The 19,406-nt window shown below is 42.3% G+C and overlaps 1 protein-coding gene across 4 annotated transcripts in view; it reads left to right on the top strand.

Annotated features, from left to right (window-relative positions):
• Positions 1 to 7,444: 7,444 nt before the first annotated feature.
• Positions 7,445 to 19,406, top strand: part of CDK19 (cyclin dependent kinase 19) — a 119,429-nt gene continuing 107,467 nt past the window's right edge. For 2 of the 4 annotated variants that reach the window (XM_030447308.1, XM_030447309.1), the window contains exon 1: positions 7,445 to 8,119. In XM_030447308.1, coding sequence (XP_030303168.1) covers positions 7,992 to 8,119 — 128 coding nt within the window. In that variant the 5' untranslated portion in view covers positions 7,445 to 7,991. Of the gene's footprint in view, positions 8,120 to 8,287; positions 8,373 to 19,406 lie in introns of those variants that run through there. The other 2 variants (XM_030447311.1, XM_030447310.1) reach the window with 2 other exon arrangements.

Raw genomic sequence — 19,406 nt, forward strand, 5'->3', positions numbered from 1 at the left:
TTGTGTCAGCCTACTCGCTGCGGGGGCAGAGTGAGAAACAGAGGTGGCCTTGATGCTGTGCAAGCACTGCTCAGCAATAACTAAAACACTGAAGTGTTGTCAAGACTGTTTTGGTCACAAATCTAAAAAACAGCACCATATGGGCTGCTTTGAAGAAAATTAACCCCATCCAACCATACACAATACACCACCAGAGGCTACAGGAACCAAGGGCACTTTATCCTTCAAAGAAACATTTTTATGGCAGTTGAAAATACTTCAGCTTAGGTACAATAATTTAATGCTTTTGGTTGCCTTAATTTTGATGAATGTCTATGTGTAAAACTGGACTGAGGATGACAGAGAAGCTAGTGATAGTAATAGTGATAATTCAACAACAACAGCATTTGCATGCTGTAGTAAGAGCAGTTAGTGATTGTCTATAGATGCATCATCCCCATACTTCCCTTGCATCAACCCTTGTTTCTGCATCTTCCGTGAGTCATAGTCACCTTCTCCTTGCTACTTTATCCAGCTAGAAGTACTGTAGGGGTTTCATGATAAAATGTTTGAGATCCAGTGGCAAGGGTTTAAAAATTACTTTTGCTTTAATAGTCAGTACTTCAGTAGTCTTTTCTCTATATGGCATTAACAATAAGTATTTGTCTCAGGATATGTTGGTTGTTTTGGGTTGGTGGGGTTTTTTTGAGTTGTAGTGGCAAGATCATAGCCTGAAGTATAAAAAAATTTGGTTAGATCTTTCTTTCAGTCTGACTTAATTTTGCTGACTGCAAGATCTTTACTGGTCGATGAACACAGCTTGTAAAATTAATAGGTTTAGTAATACTTTCATAGAAAAGTTTTCCTAAAGATGGGGAAATACGGTGCTTTGTATTACAGATAGAAAACTTGGTCTGCAAAGGAATAAAATCATGCAGGACAATGGAACTCCTGGTTTCTGCTCTCATTTGACCATTGGCTTTCTTTTAAAATTCAGAGTTGCTCAACTTCTTCAGCACAGGGAGCCAGCAGCCAATGCTGTCATTTCCTATCTGGCTGTAAATACAGTTCTGGCATCTAGATAATTTAGGAATTTGCCACTGAGCCATGGATGGAGTTAGAAAATAATAAAATTAGACTGGAAGTAAGAAAAGCAGAACTTCAGTAGCATATCAAGGCTTGCAGCATAACAGTTCTTTGTTTTTCCTAAATCTAATTCCACTATAGTTTCACAAAGCTCAAAATCATTCACAGGCAGGAGGGATTCAGCTCTTGGATCACTCATTTCTTTTGTTAGTACATCTTCTCATCTCCTGACAAACTGTGTTGCAGTGAAATCCTGAGCTACAAGTTTCCTCTGGACCATGGTATGCAATAGCCACAAATAACACATATAATTAATTATGGTTTTTTGGATCAATTTACTATAACCCCTCCTGTACCAAATAATTTATTTTTCCAGGTAACAAATCCAAAGCATTTATTTAGCCTCTCCTCATAGGTCATAAGAATGGCTTGTACCAGATGAGACCAGAGGCTAAGCACATGATGAAAGGGTATAGGAAAAGTGCCAAGCCAGATAGCAATAATCCCTTCTGCATGCATTCCCAAGCTCCCAAGTATCTGAATTCTGCAGACTTTCTATGACTGAGGCAGTATTTGTGTTTTAATAGCTCCTAGAGTATTTGCATCCCATCATTCTGCCATTTTGTATTTCTGAGTTTTGGTTATCCAAGCCTGAATGTTACTATATCCTAGTATATGGATTCTGAGATAGGCTAACTAGAACTGAAAGAATAAGCTAGTAGTACACTGTAGTTATATGCACAAACTATGTAACTGTGTTTTATGCTTTTTTTCTTATCCTTCTTCTGAAAAAGTTTCTTCTTTTTCCTTTAAGTTTACCATACCTTTTCCCATTAACCACTTCTAGGCACTGAACCTTTGTTCTCAGAAGTACTCAAGACTTCACAGCTTTTCCTGACTGATACTTAGAACGAGTTCATTATCATGTCTGTACGTATTTGCTCCAATGGGCATTACACTGCACATTGGAACACTGCTTTTTAGCTACTACTACTCACACAGACTTGTGGAAGCCTCTTGCATTACTTTTTCACTAGCTTTAGATCTCATTTATTAGACATATTCTTCAAATGTTGTCACATCATTATTTATTTCCCAGTTCACTTATGAACTGTGAACACCTCAGCTTTAAGTACTTTAAGAATTCTTGTGGAATAACCCTTATTCCATGAAAACTTGTGGTTTACTTCTTCAAACTCAGTTACACCACTTGTGTAGTTCCAAAGTATAACATTTGGGCTGCCATATCCAGAATTAGAGTTTATGTTTTCTCCAAAATTACAGGCAACTTTGATGTTTTTAGAATTCAAGCTTCCCAAACCTCCTGGAGGTACTGGCTGGCCCCTCTAAAGCAGCTGTCATGCTGATCTGAAATGTGAACACTAATTCACACACTAGTTAACAGTGTCATCTGGCATTTTTTTGTTTGTTTGTTTCTGAAAAACTGAAGAAAGCCTGCTGTATATACCTATTACTACACATAGATTATACTCACATCATATCTTATCTATATTGCCAAATGAAATAAGCTCATGCATCTTGCTTCACAGCCCACAGGGAGTAAGTGGGTATGCTAAGATATACAAGTGGTTACACTAGTTGATCAGTCATAAGGGTGAATTGTTGTGCAACGATGAACTGTGGCACATGGTGCAATGCAGAATTATTTCACTTTTACTTTGCTTTCTCCCACTATGTTTTTCTTTTATTTTTTCCCTTGGTTTTGTCAGGTAGCTGTTCATTCTTGCCAGTCTGTAAAGAGAAGGGGATAGCTTTTGTGTTTTTGTGAGGGGTTTCTTTTTCTTAGGAAAAACAGTGAAAAGCAGTACAGCTTATTTTGAGACCAGGTTCTTGGATTATACTCAAGAAAAACAGCTCAAGGTTTCTATTTTAGAACCATTTTGATTATGGTACTATAAAAATGAATTAAAAAAATCAGTGCTAGCCAACTAATGATATCATCAGAGCAGGAAGTCAGGATTCCCATCTTCCGTTCCCAGCAGCTGTCTACATTTACTGTAAAATCTTGAAAGAGCCCCTTAGTTGTGTACTATATTTTCTAAACCTAGGAATAAGATTAATACTTTTTTTATAGGTGTTTAGAACCTAACTGACACAAAAAGACTCAAAAATTCAGAGTTTTACTGAGAATGAGAACATATGAACTTAGAGTCAGCTGAAGATTTTCTAATATATTCCTATTAGAAATCCTCTGGCATGCTGTTCCACTTTAATTTGGCTCTTCACACTCACACCAGTAACAGTTAAAAATCCCAAGTATATTTCTACATATTTTAAAATAGAATTGTTATTTTTCTGTGCTTCTGAAGAGATGATAATACACATCATGTGAGACCTCTATTCATTCTGAATTTTCTCCACTCTTATTCTTTAGACTTCTGAGATGCATCCTTCCACTCTTAAGTGAAACATCTTCACCTTAAATGTGAATGAAGTAAACACCATTTGTACGTTTATTACTGTCCCACTCAAGATCTACTGGAGAAATGCTGTCTTGATCCCTAAGATTCCAAAATTCTATGCTGTCTTAACAAGTAGAAGCTTACAAAGAGAGTAAGAAAAGTTATGAAAGTGAGTTAAGAAAATGTGCAACTACTTCCAGATGTGGCCTCGAAAAATTAAAAAAAACACATCTTTTTGGTCTCACTAATACACAAAGAGAAAAATGTAAGAGATTGCCTGTAACAGAAAGCAGAACTTACCAAGCCAGGAAATTAAGACAAGTTGGAAAGAAAATAAAGCAGTGCATTTTACATGAAAGGCAATCTGCAAAGAAGAAAAATGGTCTGTATGTATTACTTCCATGAGACTGAAGTGCTAGAGACCAAATTCTTCCTTTTACATTAGAATTTCATGTTTATCTGTCTTGGAGAACTGCTTAGAGAACCGGTAAGGAATATTCAGTTCCCAGCTTTCAGTCTTGCTTGAATCACCTTTCCTTTACAACAGTCTGGGTACTACCTAATTGCATTGACTTGAGATTTGGAAGAAGTGGTGATTTTGATCAGTGACAACCTGAGTATCTTTGGTTAGGCTGTCAGGCTGAAAAAAGTCATGCTTGCAATCTGCAAGCCTGTTAATTTTCTATTTTTCTTGTGGGGCAACTAAGACTTTCTGCGTCAGCAAAATTAACAAATGATAGGGCATTATATATTATAAATGTTACAGTTGTCTTCTGACTAGAAGTGAATAATACAATTAATAAAGATTTTAAAAACCCCATGTATGCTATTAGTGTGTATTACCAGTGTTGTGGCCATTCTACTGACATGGAAGAGCAATGGAAAGGTCTCAGTACTATTCTGCCTCTTTCCCTTGGCCCATTGACACTGCTCAAAGATTCATCTCTTTCTGTGGCTGCCCACTGCTGCTCCTCCTCTGGAGAGGAGATGCCAGGCAGCTGTTCTCCAGCAAGCAGTTGTTCACACAAACAATTTGGTCTGTCTTTATGTACTTAAGGTGGAATCCTGCCATGCACTCCAACCTAAAGAAGATATGAATGTTCCCATTTCTATCCTTTAACCATAGAATCATAGAATCATAGAATTGGCTGGGTTGGAAGGGACCTCAGAGATCATCAAGCCCAACCCTTGATCCACTGCTGCTGCAGTTACCAGACCATGGCACTGAGTGCCACATCCAGTCTCTTTTTAAAAATCTCCAGGGATGGAGAATCCACTACATCCCTAGGCAGCCTATTCTAATGCCTGATCACCCTCTCAGTAAACAAAATCTTTCTAATATCCAACCTAAACCTCCCCTGGCACAACTTGAGACCGTGCCCTCATCTTGCTGAGAGTGAATCAATAAAACTTTTGCTTCAAATGAGAAGGTAGCCTCATTCTTCCTGGCTTCTGAGCTGGCCTACACTTGGAGCTCATGCTATGCTTTTAATAGCTTTTATGTGGCTGAAGCAGGGATTCAGAAACTAGAAGCAGAACTGTGTTACTAGAGTTGGAACCAGGGCACAGATCATGTTCTGTGTTTCCCATAACCAACTTTGTACTACTTCAGCTTCCACTGGAGCAGGGGGGCTCATGAGGGGGTTGAGAAGAGTTTAGTTCTGCAAAGTAAACTCTACGTGTGGATGAGATTACTCTCTATAAATATTTTTGGCAGGGGACATACACAGGAGTGGGAAAGGCTACTTCAGGACAGTATTTGTACAGAAATAAAACATGGATGTGGACTGGTCACAGGGAAATGTAGGTCTGCAATTTTAAGGCAGCTTCCAGAGGTCAAGGAGGTTTCTGACAGGCTCCCAGAAGCAATAGCAAGGGCCAAAATGTTTACTGGTAAAAGCATGATCAGTTTATGGAAGACAGAATGAAATGGCTGTCTGCAACACTAGGGAGCTGGGTACAGTGTAGGGCAGAGGGGAATTAAGCTGCCTCGGCTTAAAAATGCCATTCTGGCTGAGATTCTGTAACAGTGAGTGCCATTAGCCCCTCTCTCATGGAGGCTGCAGACATATAATGTAAAAAGTATATTATATAGTCATTACATAGTAGAATTGTGGTAGTATTGTCATTCGATAGTAGAATTGAAATGAAAATAGGCAATAACATCTATTTTTTTTGTCAAAGATGGCAATGGGGACTACTTGTAGAGTTTATTTTTACCAACAGCAAGGTATTTCTAGTGACATTTAAGACTGGATGAATATGCCTGGGTAGCACAACCTTCTGCAGATACGTGCTTGTCTTTTCAAGTCTGTATCACTTTCTTCTCAGTGTTGGCTTTTTCTACTAAATGACCAAAGAAGTGAATGCTTTGTAAAATTTAAATGGCTAGCTCTAATTTTAGCAAATGACTTTAAGGTTGACACTGAAAGATCAATGGTGTTCTCTCTCTTGTGTTTAGGAAGTTTGCCAGCTCATGATGGGGGATCAGGCCATGTTCAGGAAGATTTGTATCTGCAGCTGTGGAGAAAAACACTTCTAGGTTTCTGGAAAAAGAAAAGGACTGATGAAGTTTTCTGAGAATGTCAATTGTCAGCTACCAGGTACAAGGAAATTCTTAATCATGTTGCTTTCTGGAAGAAATAATCACTTCAAAATGGGTACACTCCTGCTGTAGCTTGAGAAACAAAACTTCTGGTTAGGATCTCATGACTTAGCTATGCACTAGTAATCATATATAGTACCTTACCTTATGGAGCAGTTCACCCCTCCCTTTGCTTTGTCAGCAATGACAGATTCTCATCAGCTCGTCTACCCCTCCCACCCAGTCTGCTAGACAGTGAAAAAACTTTCCATGTCGGTAACTAATGCTGGCTGGGCAGGTGACACACCAAGATGTTTTCTGTACATGGACAACCTCTGTTTTTACTCTTCCCTTGTGCAGCTTCACCCTCTTTCAGTCACTTGTTGCAGATGATAAACTACAGCTGGGTGCACAATGCAGGGATTATTGCTTCTATGCCAGGATAAAACCTTGATACTTGGTTTGCTCCGCTTGGTGCTTCTGTAACGCACATCTGCTTGCAGAATGTTATGGTTTTCACAAACAAATCCTTAAATGAGACAAAGGTCCTAAAAGCCTAAATACTTCTAGAATCTCAAAATACTAGTAATCAAATCCTAACCTGAAATTAACAGTGTGTTTCTCTGGTAATCTCCATGCTCTGTAGAATCAAAAAGCCTCAGCAATAAGGCCTGGGTTACCATTTGAATGAAACGCAGTCATCTGCCCCCAGTGATCCTTAATGTGGCAAATGAGTTTATTCAGCAGCACCTGGCTACCCCTCGCCACCTTCTGAGAATTCCAGTTCCGAACATGGAACCGCAGCGACACGAAGATGCTGCCGGAACCGGTCTCCTCTCTTCCACTCCAGCTTTCCATTTCCCCGTTCACCCCCAAACGTGCGCGGGGCCTGCAATGCAGTCGTTTCGGCCCGGCAAAGCCGCCACCGGGCCGTGGCCGAGGCCTCCGCGGGCTGCCGAGCTGTTTGCCTGGGCCGGGCCCCACCGCTGCCGGTACTGGACGCGCCTCAACGGCCGCTCCCGCGCGCCGCCTGCCACTGGGGCCGAGAGGCGCCAACCGCCGCTCCCCCGGGCACAGCCCCGCCCTTCAGCCGAGCGGTGACCGCCCACCGGGCGCTACCCCCAGCCGGGCTCAGGCCGCTGCCTCTTATACAGCGGCCGGTCTCGGCTCGCCTCTGCCCCGCTCCCCTGCCCGCCTCAGGCGGACCAGCTGCGAGCTCGGACTCCGGAGCCGCCGGCGAGGACCTACGGCCCAACCACGGCGGGGGCGCGGTGTGGCTGGCCAATCAAAAAGCAGTATCCGGAAAAGGGGCGGGCCAAGGCTTTGAATGGCACCTCACGAGATAAACAAGTTGCCGCACTATTCAGCGCCCGGTGGGCGCTGCGAGGCGCGGTCACGGCAGCAGCGGCAGCACTGGCAGCGTGTGGGCCCTCTTTCTCTTCCAGAGAGAGGCGCCGAGCCCGGTCGCGCTCGCCGCTCCCGCCTCCGCGCCGCAATGTGAAGAGTCAGCAAGTTCCCAGCGGCCGCTGAAATGCTCGGTGTCTCCGGGGAGCCAAGTGCGCCGACGCCGCCTAGCCGGGGCGGCGCAGGGCATGCCGGAAATTGTAGTTCTCCCGCCGCACCGTCCGCCCGCCGCGACGGGGCTGGCGCCCGCAGCCGCACTACGACTCCCGGCATTCCCCGCGCCGCGCCGCGAGGAGCCCAGTTGAAGCGGGTGGCGGCGGAGCGCACCCCCTCCCCCCCCCCCGCCAAAAGCCCCGAACCAAAACAAAAACAAACCGCCCCTTAAGCCCCCCGCCCGCCCGCCGCCCCTACCGAGCCCCGGAAATGGCGGCGCCGGGAGGGGGCTCTGCCAGCCGGGGGTGCTGATCCGGCCGCCGCGTCCCCCCTGCCCGTCTCTCCCCGCCCATGGGCAAGACATGGACTACGAGTTCAAGTCGAAGCTGGCGGCCGAGCGCGAGCGGGTGGAGGACCTGTTCGAATACGAGGGCTGCAAAGTGGGCAGAGGCACCTACGGGCACGTCTACAAGGCCCGCCGCAAGGACGGGTAAGGGCCGCGCCGCGCCGCCGGGCCGCGCCGCCAACGGCCGCCGGGCCCCCTCCCTCCCTCCTCTACCCCCCCCCCACTCCACTGCCCTTCATCCCCCTCCCCGGAAAGTTTTTGGCAACGCGCGGGGGCCGGAGCGCAGAGCCCGCCTGGGCAGCCCCCGCCCCGCACCGGGAGCGGGCCCCGGCCCTGAGGCATGGGGCGTATGCGGCTGCCGGTGGGTGCCCGGCTGCCCGACGTGCCCTGATGTCGGGTAAGGGGAAGATGAGCCCGTCCCTGCCCCGTAGCTGTGCCGGACGCCCGGCTGTTTGTTGCGGTGCCCGGTGTGTGCCCTCCGTCCCGGCGGCCGCGGAACCCGGCAGCGCCTCGCCGCCGGCGGCAGTGGCCGAGGCCCCCGGTGGCGCTTCCCGCTCTGCCCCCTCCGCCGGCGCAGCGGGGGAAACGGGGGGGGGGGGGAAGGGTGCCGTGTCAGCGGGCTGTGCCGTTGTGATCGCCTTTGGCTTTCACATCGGGTTTCAACGTCATCGCTTTCATCTTTTGTGTGGCTGCCTTCGTGCTTTGACGTTCTGCTCCCAGAACTTGCAGGGGATGGGGAAAACGAGCAAGTTCGATGCCAGGAGCACCGGGCTACCCACAGCCCCTCCCTGGGTTCTCCCGGGCAGGCTGGTGTGCCCGAGAGACCCCGGGCACTCACGGGGAGTGTGTTGGTTGGTCCTTGCGCTGGCCCCTGATCCCGGTACCCAGCGGAACCCAGGTCCAGGCTGGCTGGGTTTAGCGGCCTGTCCGGGGGGCTTCGTGCGGGCAGAACTAGCAGGTTCTGGCAGTAACTGCGCACAGGTGTGCAGGAGGTGTGTCTCCATCGGCAGCCCTTTCCTCTCCCTCTCCTCACACACCTGGCTGGCCCCTGAGAGGTCATTCAACCATTAAGCCCACGCATGTTGCCTCAGCAGGGCTGTCTTCTTTTCCCTGAGGAATAGGTATCCCTTGGATGCTATTTTCACTGCACTGTGGTTAAGAGAGCAGTGAGGAACTCTGGTTGCGATGCGGGAGTGCTTGGCTGGTGCGCGGTCATTAAAGTGGAGCAGTCCTGAGGCCTGGGTAAGGGTCTCATGCAGGTGCAGGTTCCAGACACGGCCCTTTTCTTTCAGAAAAGCCATTAAGCACTTTTTCGCTGCAGCATGTGAATAGTGCACAAACACAGTCTGCATTTGTAGAAGTGTTCTAAGCATGCGATTCAGTGAAATTGAATAAAACTCTTGCACATCAGAGGTGATACCTTTCTAACAGAAAGCCAAAGAGTAATAGCAGCTGTGAAACTTTGAGGACAATAAAAGGCTGAATAAGGAAAAATGGCAATTTTACAAATAAAGTCCTGGAAGTGATTAATGGAATGCTGCTGCTTTAGATTAATAGAGAAGTCCAGGGATTTTTCTGTGGGAGTAAATTGCATTCATGTGTGTCTTTAAATTTTCAGCTCTGAGTTAAGAGGATGTTGTATCAAAATGATTAATAACTGAAAGGTAGCATGGTAATTCAGGTGGAGAATTAAATGCTGGGAAATGGAGCTCTGAGTGACTAGGCTCCTCTGCAGCCTTGAGAATACTAGAGCATAGCTAACTTGGAAAGGAAACGTTAAAGGCTTTCTGGGTATTTCGGCTTCCACCAAGCTCTTTTAATATTTGTGGATTTAAGTAGTTGTGTTTTTTAAAAAAATTATTTATATCATATAACTAGGAGAGACATGAGAGGAAGTGGTAGCAGAAGCACTCAAAATGCTGGTTAAATTTTTTTTGCTGTTGAGATAATGATCCTAAAATTATTGTTTGTAAGAAGAGCATAAAAGAGGCAAAGCTTTTAGTTTACCATTTTATGCAAAAAATGAAATCTGGTGTCTTTTCCTAACTTATGTTTCATTACTGTAATTGGCAATGGGAATCCTTTGCAAGAATTACGTTGATGCTGCAAAGCACCATAAAGGAGTTGTCTTCAAAATCCCTACAATAATCATAGTATTATGCTATAATCACAGTATTATAAATGCAGATGGGTAGTAAAGCAAAAGTAAACATGATAAAAAAGATAGCTAATGTGTCAGAGCTGGGAATAATCAAAGGGACACCTTGAACTGTAAGAAAACAAACTGGTAAGAGGAAGTGCAAAAGTGCAAAGTTTCTGTGGGCAGTCAGATAGATTGAAATTACTTCATGATGCTTGGAAACTGGGTATTTCCCTTCCCTCCCACCCCCCTTTTTTTTTTCTTCTATGCTGTTGGTGACTTAACTCTCTGTTGCTTTTGTGAGTCTTTAGGACCTTGGGTGAAAGTTAGATGCGAAGAAGTTAAAAAAAAATTGAAAAAACCTTAAATCATTGAAATAAGGGGATTTCCTTGTGAAAATATCTAGATGAAATGCCTCTGCAAGGTGGACGATATCTAGCATTACTTCTTAAATTTCAGGCATCCTTAGTGACAGAAGGAAACTTTTTCCAGTGCTGGCAATGGAAACCTGTCAGTGGTGTGTATTTGGAGTGTGCTGATCACTGGAGGATTTTGAGCTTAGTGTAAAGGAATTCTCTGGTTGATCATAGAGACTGTTTCAGTATTTCAAATTTGGAGGACATTCCTGTATAAATGAAAAAGATTCTGGCTACTGTTTTTTATAATCATTTTACAATCTTGAGAGGCTGAGGGGCAGTAACAACCTTGTAGCCCTACAGAAAATCCGCTGAGAGCCTGTCACATGTTTCAAAAACTTGGCATATAAACTTCATAAAATAGTAAAATGTGTTTATATGGAGCTTGGCAAGCACTTTGATAAAATGCTTGTAAAAAAAGTGGTTGCATTGCTTAGATGTCTGTGAATGGTTTAGGCATAAAAGCAGTTTTTCAGCAAAGTAGCACCTTAGTTTGGCTTTTTCTGCTGAGGGTAGAGTATGATTTGTGCATGTTTCTAGTGAGCTGATTGATTTCAATGAAAGTTAAGATTTTTTTTTTAACAGGCAGTCAGATTTGAACAATATTGGTGTGTCATTTGCATGCACTACTTGAGCATATTTTTTAAGATGTTTGGCTCCTGCAGCTTTATTGTATTGGTGTTCATGTGCTCTGAGGAGGTCTAGCAGTATTACTTGCATTATGCATTTTGCTAAATTAGACACCTGGGTTTACAAAACTTTTATTAATAAATCTTTTTAGTCCAGAAAGGCTAGAAAGTAGGGGTCTTTATATAAGCTGTCTAGTGGTTTATTTTGGTGTATACTAAAACTGGACCAGTAGCTTCGAGGGGGGAAATAGTGATACAATTGTAATTAATTTGTCAGTATTAAGTTTTCAGCTCTTTATGTAGCTGGAAAATCTGTTATGATTTTTATATGTGTATGTACTGTCTTGAAATGTCGTTTTGATTTCTGTGAACATTTTTTTTGACATTTGGTCACATTTGTCCAGTAAAACAAAGCATGCAATTTTTCCAGTTACAGTTAGGAAAGTGGGACTTAGTTTTGTGCCTCACCTCCTTAGGATCCTTGCCATTTCTTTGATTACGGTTTAGGCCATGCTGTTGTGCTTATTTGTTTCACTTCGGGTAACTCCTTATTACATGGGAGGAAATTTTTAGGATGGAGCAAAGGTTGGAAATTCTTTTTGCTTGTTGTATGTATCCCTTTTCTCTTTGGGAGGGATCAGTCTATTAGTCCAGGCCACTGTGAAGTATTTCTGTTCCTTCACCAAGATGTCAGCTTGCCTGCAAGAGGATGTTTGGACAAGTCATCAAGCTGAAAAGATCCTGCAGTTGGTTTGTCAGGAGAGCGCAAGGAATAGTGGGATGCTCGAGTCAGGTAGAAAATAGGTCACTCTGTTCTTCCTTCTGTAGCAACAGCAGATGTAACACTTGTAAAAGCTGAAATCTTCATGTAAATAATAGCTTTCTAGTTATTGCTGCTTCTGCTTACTTTTAAACAAACAATTGAGATGGCTGTGTTCTTTCACGCTGTGGCTATGTTCTTATTCTTTTACTCACAACTTGCTTTGGGGCAATGGAGGTTATTAAAATAAAATTACAAACAGCTTTTTTTCCCCTCTTTTTTAAAGTAACTATGGAGGTAATATTTTTTATCTATGTATTTCAAAACACCTTTTAAAAAGTAGGTATGTGCTTTTAAACCTTGTTAGAGAGAAAATGACAGAAATGCATTGATCAGCTTCCAAGACATTGGCAGCAGAAGGCTGAGGAATTGTACCCTGGGTAGCCCCCAAGCTTGCAGCCTGCTTGGCAGCAGGCACTGCCTCTGCAGACCCTCTTGCCAAAGATAACAAAATATAACAATCTTTGGCAAGTGTAAAAGGCTGGACACTGTCCTGTACTGTACAATGTATCAGCAGAATGAATGTGTAGATTTGTATGCTAATATAGTTTGGTTTTTTAAAAATTTTTTTTAATAAAAAGAATGTCACTGTTTGTAACTTGTCAGCTGATCTATCCGTAACTTTCAAACAAGAGAACTGGTATAAAACAGGCTTCACTGTGGTAGCCAAATACGGAATTCCCTTTTGGAAACTGGGCACCAGTGATGCAAGTCCGAGAACATCACTGTATATAGTACAGGCATAGGAGGGGGAAACAAATGTAATCTTCTCTCCTTCCCCCACCACCCCCCCTACATTTTTGAGTGCTGTAAGTTTGTAACTAAAGAGGAGTCTGTTTTCCTCCTTGGACTGAAATCAGCGTGCAGAAGCATTGATGTAAAGTTGTTAATGTGGATCTGAAGTGTTTAGCATTCAAGTCCCCAGAAGAGTCAAATGAAAGTTGGGGCATGGTAAGAGAGAGAAAGAGGAAGCATGTGGTAAAGACGAGTGTATAATCTAACATAGGAATGTTGGCCATGGTCCTGGACATGTAACTTTTTGTTAGTTTTAGATTTTTTTTGTGTGTGATGAATCTTAGTTGTTTGAAGTAGAAGTGGAAAAATATTGATTAAGAGGGAAAAAACAGCATGCTGGAAGGAATGGCTCTGTTGGAAAAATAGGCTTTCTCCTGGAGCTACTTGCTGTGGTTGGAGTTCCTGCTAATACCATTAATTTGTTCAGAGGTTGCATCTGGTCACGCTTATGAATGAGATCACTGTGGTGGTACAAGATTTTAAGTCTAGAAGAGGTAATCTGCTTATTCTCTTAAATTAATGTTTGTGCCACAATAATTTGTGTACTTTTCCGCCCATATTGTTCTGCAGAACTTTAATTACTGAATATATATATATAGTACAAGTATGTCAGGAAATGACACTTGCACTCAAGTTGAGCTGGATGCTACAAATGAACAATGTTGTCAATGAAATCCCAGGGGAATGGGTACACGTGTACTGCAGCTACATTTATTGTTAAGAGAGAGGCTAACTCATTTATGTGGTGAGAGTTGTACTCTCTTGAGTGTGAAACTGGAGTGTTATGTACCAATGCAAGTATGTACTTGTGAGACACTTGAGAGTCTATAATAATTTATGTATTTACATCTCATTTTTTCCTCTATTTGAGGTTGTCTTGAATGTAAGTGCTTTGCATTTCAGCTGTAGTTGCTGTTTACTAATATGACAGGCTGAATCAGAGAAATATTGACCCAAGTCAGAAAGTGGTGTATTTGATCCTGAGCAATTACCTTTCTCTGCAGCAAAATTTCTACCAATGATGGTATCTTAAAAGCTGCATTTTGCCTTCTCGCTTTCATGATTTTTTTTCTTGATAAAAGTTATTATAATGATGAAGGTAGAATTTTAAGTTATTCATGCCTCATTATATAGCTAAGTGTAAACCTGAATATAGATGTACATGCAAATACTAAAGATGCTTTTTAGCATTAAGTGTTCTTAAGATGTGTGAGCAGGAGCAGCAGAACTAAACCAAACCTGTCTAACTAGTTGGCTGCAATGCATTCTAATTAAAAGCCCCACTGTAGGAAGAGATGGTTAGTGTTTCGTAACCATGCCTTACTGAGAGCTGCAGCTACACCTTGGTTTTGCTTCCTGCCAAAGAGGGTGCAAGTGGCAATGAGCAATTTTTAGTGCCTTCCACATACCCTTGCATATTGTCTCTCCTGTGGCTATTTTATCCTTTCTTTTGTTACTCTCCCTGCTACCCAGTGCAGAATATGAGCTGTAGTGCTCAGAGCCTTTCAGAAAGCAAACAGCATTCAGCTGATGATGAGACACTGAAGAGGTTGCATTTGCTTAAGAAACAGGTAAAAATTTTTGGCAAGCTTGCAGAGGAAGACTAGTGTGTAAATTAGCCCATTTAAAAGCAAAACCTCTCAAGTTGTATTTGTGTTTTGTTTTTTTTACATGTGATGAAGAGGACAAGAAGTTTCCTGTTACAGAGTGAGGGGTTTAAGATTTTTTCCAGTCATGCTGCAGGAAAAGGAATTAAGAGCTTTAGGGAGAAGTACAAATTCTTTTTCTGCCTCCCCTTCCCTAGTTGGTAAGAGGGTGAAGGTAGAACAAGGGCAAGGTAGAACAGGGGCAAGGTCAGAAGCTAAGTACTTCACATGTGAACTGCTTGTTACAGAAATATAACATATCAGTGTAATTCTGGGTCATCCAATCGGATCTGTTGTATTGTGGGTATATGTGTTGTAAAGTTTCTTTTGTAAATTTATCTTCAATATGAGTATTTTCATGTCATACATCATGTAAAAAAAAAAAAAACAAGCCCAAGCCCAGAAATTGCCATGATTCAGAGTGCTACAGATGTGTTTACACAAGTAACCAGAATATCTGTGGAATGTTCTTACCAAATGTTACTAGAGACTTGTTAGTAACACTTAATTGTTCCATGTTTTTTGAAAATGCCTACTGAAAGGGTGTGTTTGCCTTTTCTGTGGCCTTGATCAAGCTCATGGTTTGCATAGGTGCTTTCTGACCCAAGTCTTTTTCCTCTACTTTTAAGTGCTGAGTTCCATGTTCTGAACTAAGATTCTATTTGCATGTGCTCGCTGTTGCATAATGTACTGTTCAAGAGAAGATGTGGTCCATGAGTGTAACAGAGGAAGGGATCATTACTGTAAGTGATTGGCAGCTCTTACATTCTGCTTCCAGAGAGTTGTTTCTTGATCTCCATTGCAGGCACCAGAGAACTGACAAAGGCTGCAATTTTTATTCTCTTCTACTGAGACAAAGTATTAGAACTTTAAAAAGATTTACTTGTTTCAGTAACAGTGTGTTTGCCTGAAGGAATACTGAAACTGGTCTGGGGCAACTGCTTTGAGAATAAATTAGCTAACTCAGCATGAGACTTGAGGAAATTAAGAACAGTTTCTGCTCATACAGCAAATATAAAAATTTTGCTGTTTTGACTTGACTTATGAGTGTCCTGTATCTAAATAATTTAGGCTTATAAAAGACCACCCAGCTCTGGGGACATAGATCATTTTCAGTTAGATGAGTGACAGCTAAAAGTGCTTGTTGTAATGATATTAGAAATTATTATGCATCTTGTGAACTTCAGCTATCTCAACGGGTTCAAGAAGGAAATAAGTAAAGAAAACTTTTAAAAGCAATTGCGCTTAAAATTCTGAGACAGTCTTTAAGGCAACTAATACTTAACTTCTATATCTGAACTCCCTATTTATATTTTCTTGATCCTTTATGTGGGAGAACAATTCTTTTATCAGTGGTGAGATTTTTTTTTTTAGAATGTATTGAATATTAGTCTAGTAAGATGATGTGAAAGGGAAGGAATGTGGGGATAATATTAACTGACCTTTGAAAATTTGGTGTCTGTAAGCGTGTGTTGGGGTTTTTTTGGTTGGTGGTTTCTTTTTTTCTTTTTTTATTAGAAACTAGGACTGACTTTTCTGTTTTTGAGAAAAATTGGAGGAGCTGAGATTACTGGAATAGTAGATCTCTGAAGGGCATTTTTTATGTTCGCCTCTGTCTTTCCTGGGATTAGTAGCTTTTAAATAAACATTTTCAGATGAGGCTACTGCACAACTCCTTGTTTCTTCCTCAATTGTCCTCTGTTTTCTACAGTTTATGATTTTGGAATATCCTAGGGTCATTCATCTTGCAGATGGAATCACACTGAGGTCAGGCTTTTCAGTAGGCAAAGCAACAGCTGTAGTTTCCAGTGCATGCTAGGAGTGTCTCATCACTTGTTTAAGGATAAAGGTTCTGGTTTAAATAAGAGCACAGGTATAAACTGGAGGCAGTTTTGCTTTAAACATGTTTCCATTAAGTGGGGTTCCTGTGCAGTATGGTTATTTTTGCTCATTCCCTGCTGACTCAAGTAGATGAGGCTATTGATTTTTTTTTTTTTTTTTTTTTTTTGGTGGTCAAGTGAAAATAAATGCTATAGGCAATTGAGTTGGAGGTAGAAGCTAGATCTGCAGGAATGGGAACTACATCTGGAGGTATGTTTCACTGTTTTGAAGCGATGTAGCTCACCTTATACTCATAGTTATTGCAGAGAGTCAGTTCTTTTTATGCGGCCAGAAGGTTTTCTGCCTCTTCTGTCCCTTCTTTCTTCCTCTGTCTTTTCTAGAGCACTTGTAAGCATTCATGCAGCTAACACCAGGACTCTGCTCTGACTATAATTGTCCTTGACTCCCACCTCTTTGATATATTATGGGGTCTGAGTGCCTCAAAAGATCTGATGATACAAAGGCCACTCAAGCATGAAATTCTAGCAGCACGTGATTAACTGTTTGACTCCTTAGCAGAATCTTTTGCGAGAGATGCTTCATATCTGATGGCTCTTGAATTCCTCATATTCCAAGGTGTTTAGAGAAAATTCTCACCCATATTAGTATGTCCATGGAGTACCACAGATTCATGCTAAGATTTACCATCTTGCTTATTCAAAAATTCCATGTTTGTTGCCTTGGTTCATTATCATTAGTACAGCTGACAGTGGGTTTCAGCCTGTGTCTTTGAATGTGTCTGTTGATGAAACAGTTCCTCTGTGAATTGTTGCCCTGTTCTCAAGGGCATTCATTGTAGGCTTCAAAGTTAGCTTTGTGTTCATAACTTTTGATTAAAACCAGTCATTTTACAGCATGACCAGTTGCTCCTTTTCTGAAATCTGTCATGCTCCAAATGAGGATCAGATAGAAAAATTACCAAATTTAATTTGACCTTCAGATCAGTACAACCAAAAGACCACTACAAGTTGAATGCTATTTATTCTACCTTTAGCATAAGTTTGGTGTGTGTCTGGGGGCAAATGTTGGTGTAAAAATATCCAAATTATGCTCTTGGCATACAGAAAGAATACAGGAGAAGCCTGTTCTTACTATGGGATGCAGAGTTTTAAAGTCTGAAGGAACGTGATTTGGAAGAATGTGATTTGGATTCCCTGGAGATAATGATGATTCCTAAACACCTTGTGCCTTGCTGGGAAGTAGCAATTCTCTGGTAGTAGTTGGAATAAAAATAGCTGTATTTATTGAAATCCAGATTGCCTGATGTTGAAGTAAGGGTAAAAATGTAGATGCTTCATTAGCACTAATACTATTTTTCCACTTCAGATTGAATGAAATAAGGCCCCACAGTGACTGTGCAGAATTTTGTTCTGGTCCTTACACCTTTTCTTAAAGGTATTGTTTCTGCTCAGTGACTTTCCAAATATAATAAATGTTCCCTGTTGTGAAAAATAAATCTCTGATAAGTCTGGGATTTCTCTATACTTCAGAGGAAGTGTTTGTGTAATGAGCCTACAAAAGGAAAATTAAATAAATGTGGGGTTTAGGCCACTGTCATCATGGGTCTTGCATTGAGTCCATTTTTTTTCTTCTTCTATAGGTAACCTAATGCATTATAATGGTTTTGACAAATAATATGCATTTGATGTTTCAGACAGAGGTTTTCACCAAAGACACTTGGAAGAAATACAGGGTTCCTAATATTTGGTACTTTAATAGTAATTTTCCACCTATCAAAGTGGTAGTATTTAGCCAGATTTAGCAGTACAGAGAAAGAGATGTAATGCAAGGTGTAGCGGGAAGAGCCTTTCTTGCTCCTGAGGCTCAACGAGCTGCTGGCCTCTCCAATGCCTTGCACCAGAGTGAGCTGAGCTTCTCTCTGTGGGGGTGAGTCCCGCCTTTATTGGCCCCTGGTCTTGCTCATGCCCAATAGGAGCCTGTCCTAATCAGGCACAGGTGGACTCACACCCACTCATTGGCAACTTGAGGCACCTGGTTTATCTTGTTTCTCTACATTTCCCCCATTTTTTTTTTTTTTTTTTTTATATCTTACAACACTGATTACAGGATTTTTACAAACATACAAACATTTTACACTTACAGCTTATGGGATTTAACCCTAGCTTGCAAACAAACGTACAAACATTTAACACTGATTACACAGGATTTTTACAAACATGCATTTATAGCTTACGGGATTTAACCCTAGCTTGCAAACATACAAACATACACTTTTAGTTTACAAACAAAGTCTCTGCCTTTCCGACTTGAGTTGTTCTTCTCCCTCCTGCATCTGCTCTTCTCTTGGCTTCCCTCTGCTCAGGGGTTTCCAAAGAGAGAATCCTTATCTTGGCTTCCCTCTGCTCAGGGGTTTCCAAAGAGCTTGCTGGTTCCTCATGGGATTATGGGATTTAACCCTTCCTCATGGGATTCCATCCTCCTGGCTTCCCTCTGCTCAGGGGTTTCCAAAGAGAGAATCCTTATCTTGGCTTCCCTCTGCTCAGGGGTTTCCAAAGAGAGAATCCTTATCTTGGCTTCCCTCTGCTCAGGGGTTTCCAAAGAGAGAATCCTTATCTTGGCTTCCCTCTGCTCAGGGGTTTCCAATCCAAAGAGCTTGCTGGTCATACCTTTCAGGGAGAGTGTTAGCCCAGGCACTTTTTTCAAATCACGGAGAATGTTCCTGTTGCCAGCTCCTCCTTTAGACATCTGTTTGTTGCCCACATTCTCCACCAAATGTAGCGGGAAGAGCCTTTCTTGCTCCTGAGGCTCAACAAGCTGCTGACCTCTCCAATGCCTCGCACACGAGTGAGCTCTGCTCTGTGGGTGTGTGTCCCACCTTTATTGGCCCCCTGGTCTTGCTCATGCCCAATAGGGGCCTGTCCTAATCAGGCACAGGTGGACTCACACCCACTCATTGGCAACTTGAGGCACCTGGTTTATCTTGTTTCTCTACAGCAAGGTAAGATGGACGGTGTAATTAAGTATGGTTTTACACTGGGGCTTTAGGACCTATCCTTATATTACCAAAAGTCAGGTAGCTAATGTTATGACAGTTTATGACAGTCATAAACATTCTTCTTATGAGTGATATTATGAAATAAAAA

The sequence above is a fragment of the Calypte anna genome, chromosome 3 (assembly GCF_003957555.1).
Source record: "Calypte anna isolate BGI_N300 chromosome 3, bCalAnn1_v1.p, whole genome shotgun sequence".
Taxonomy (NCBI): Eukaryota; Metazoa; Chordata; class Aves; order Apodiformes; family Trochilidae; genus Calypte; species Calypte anna.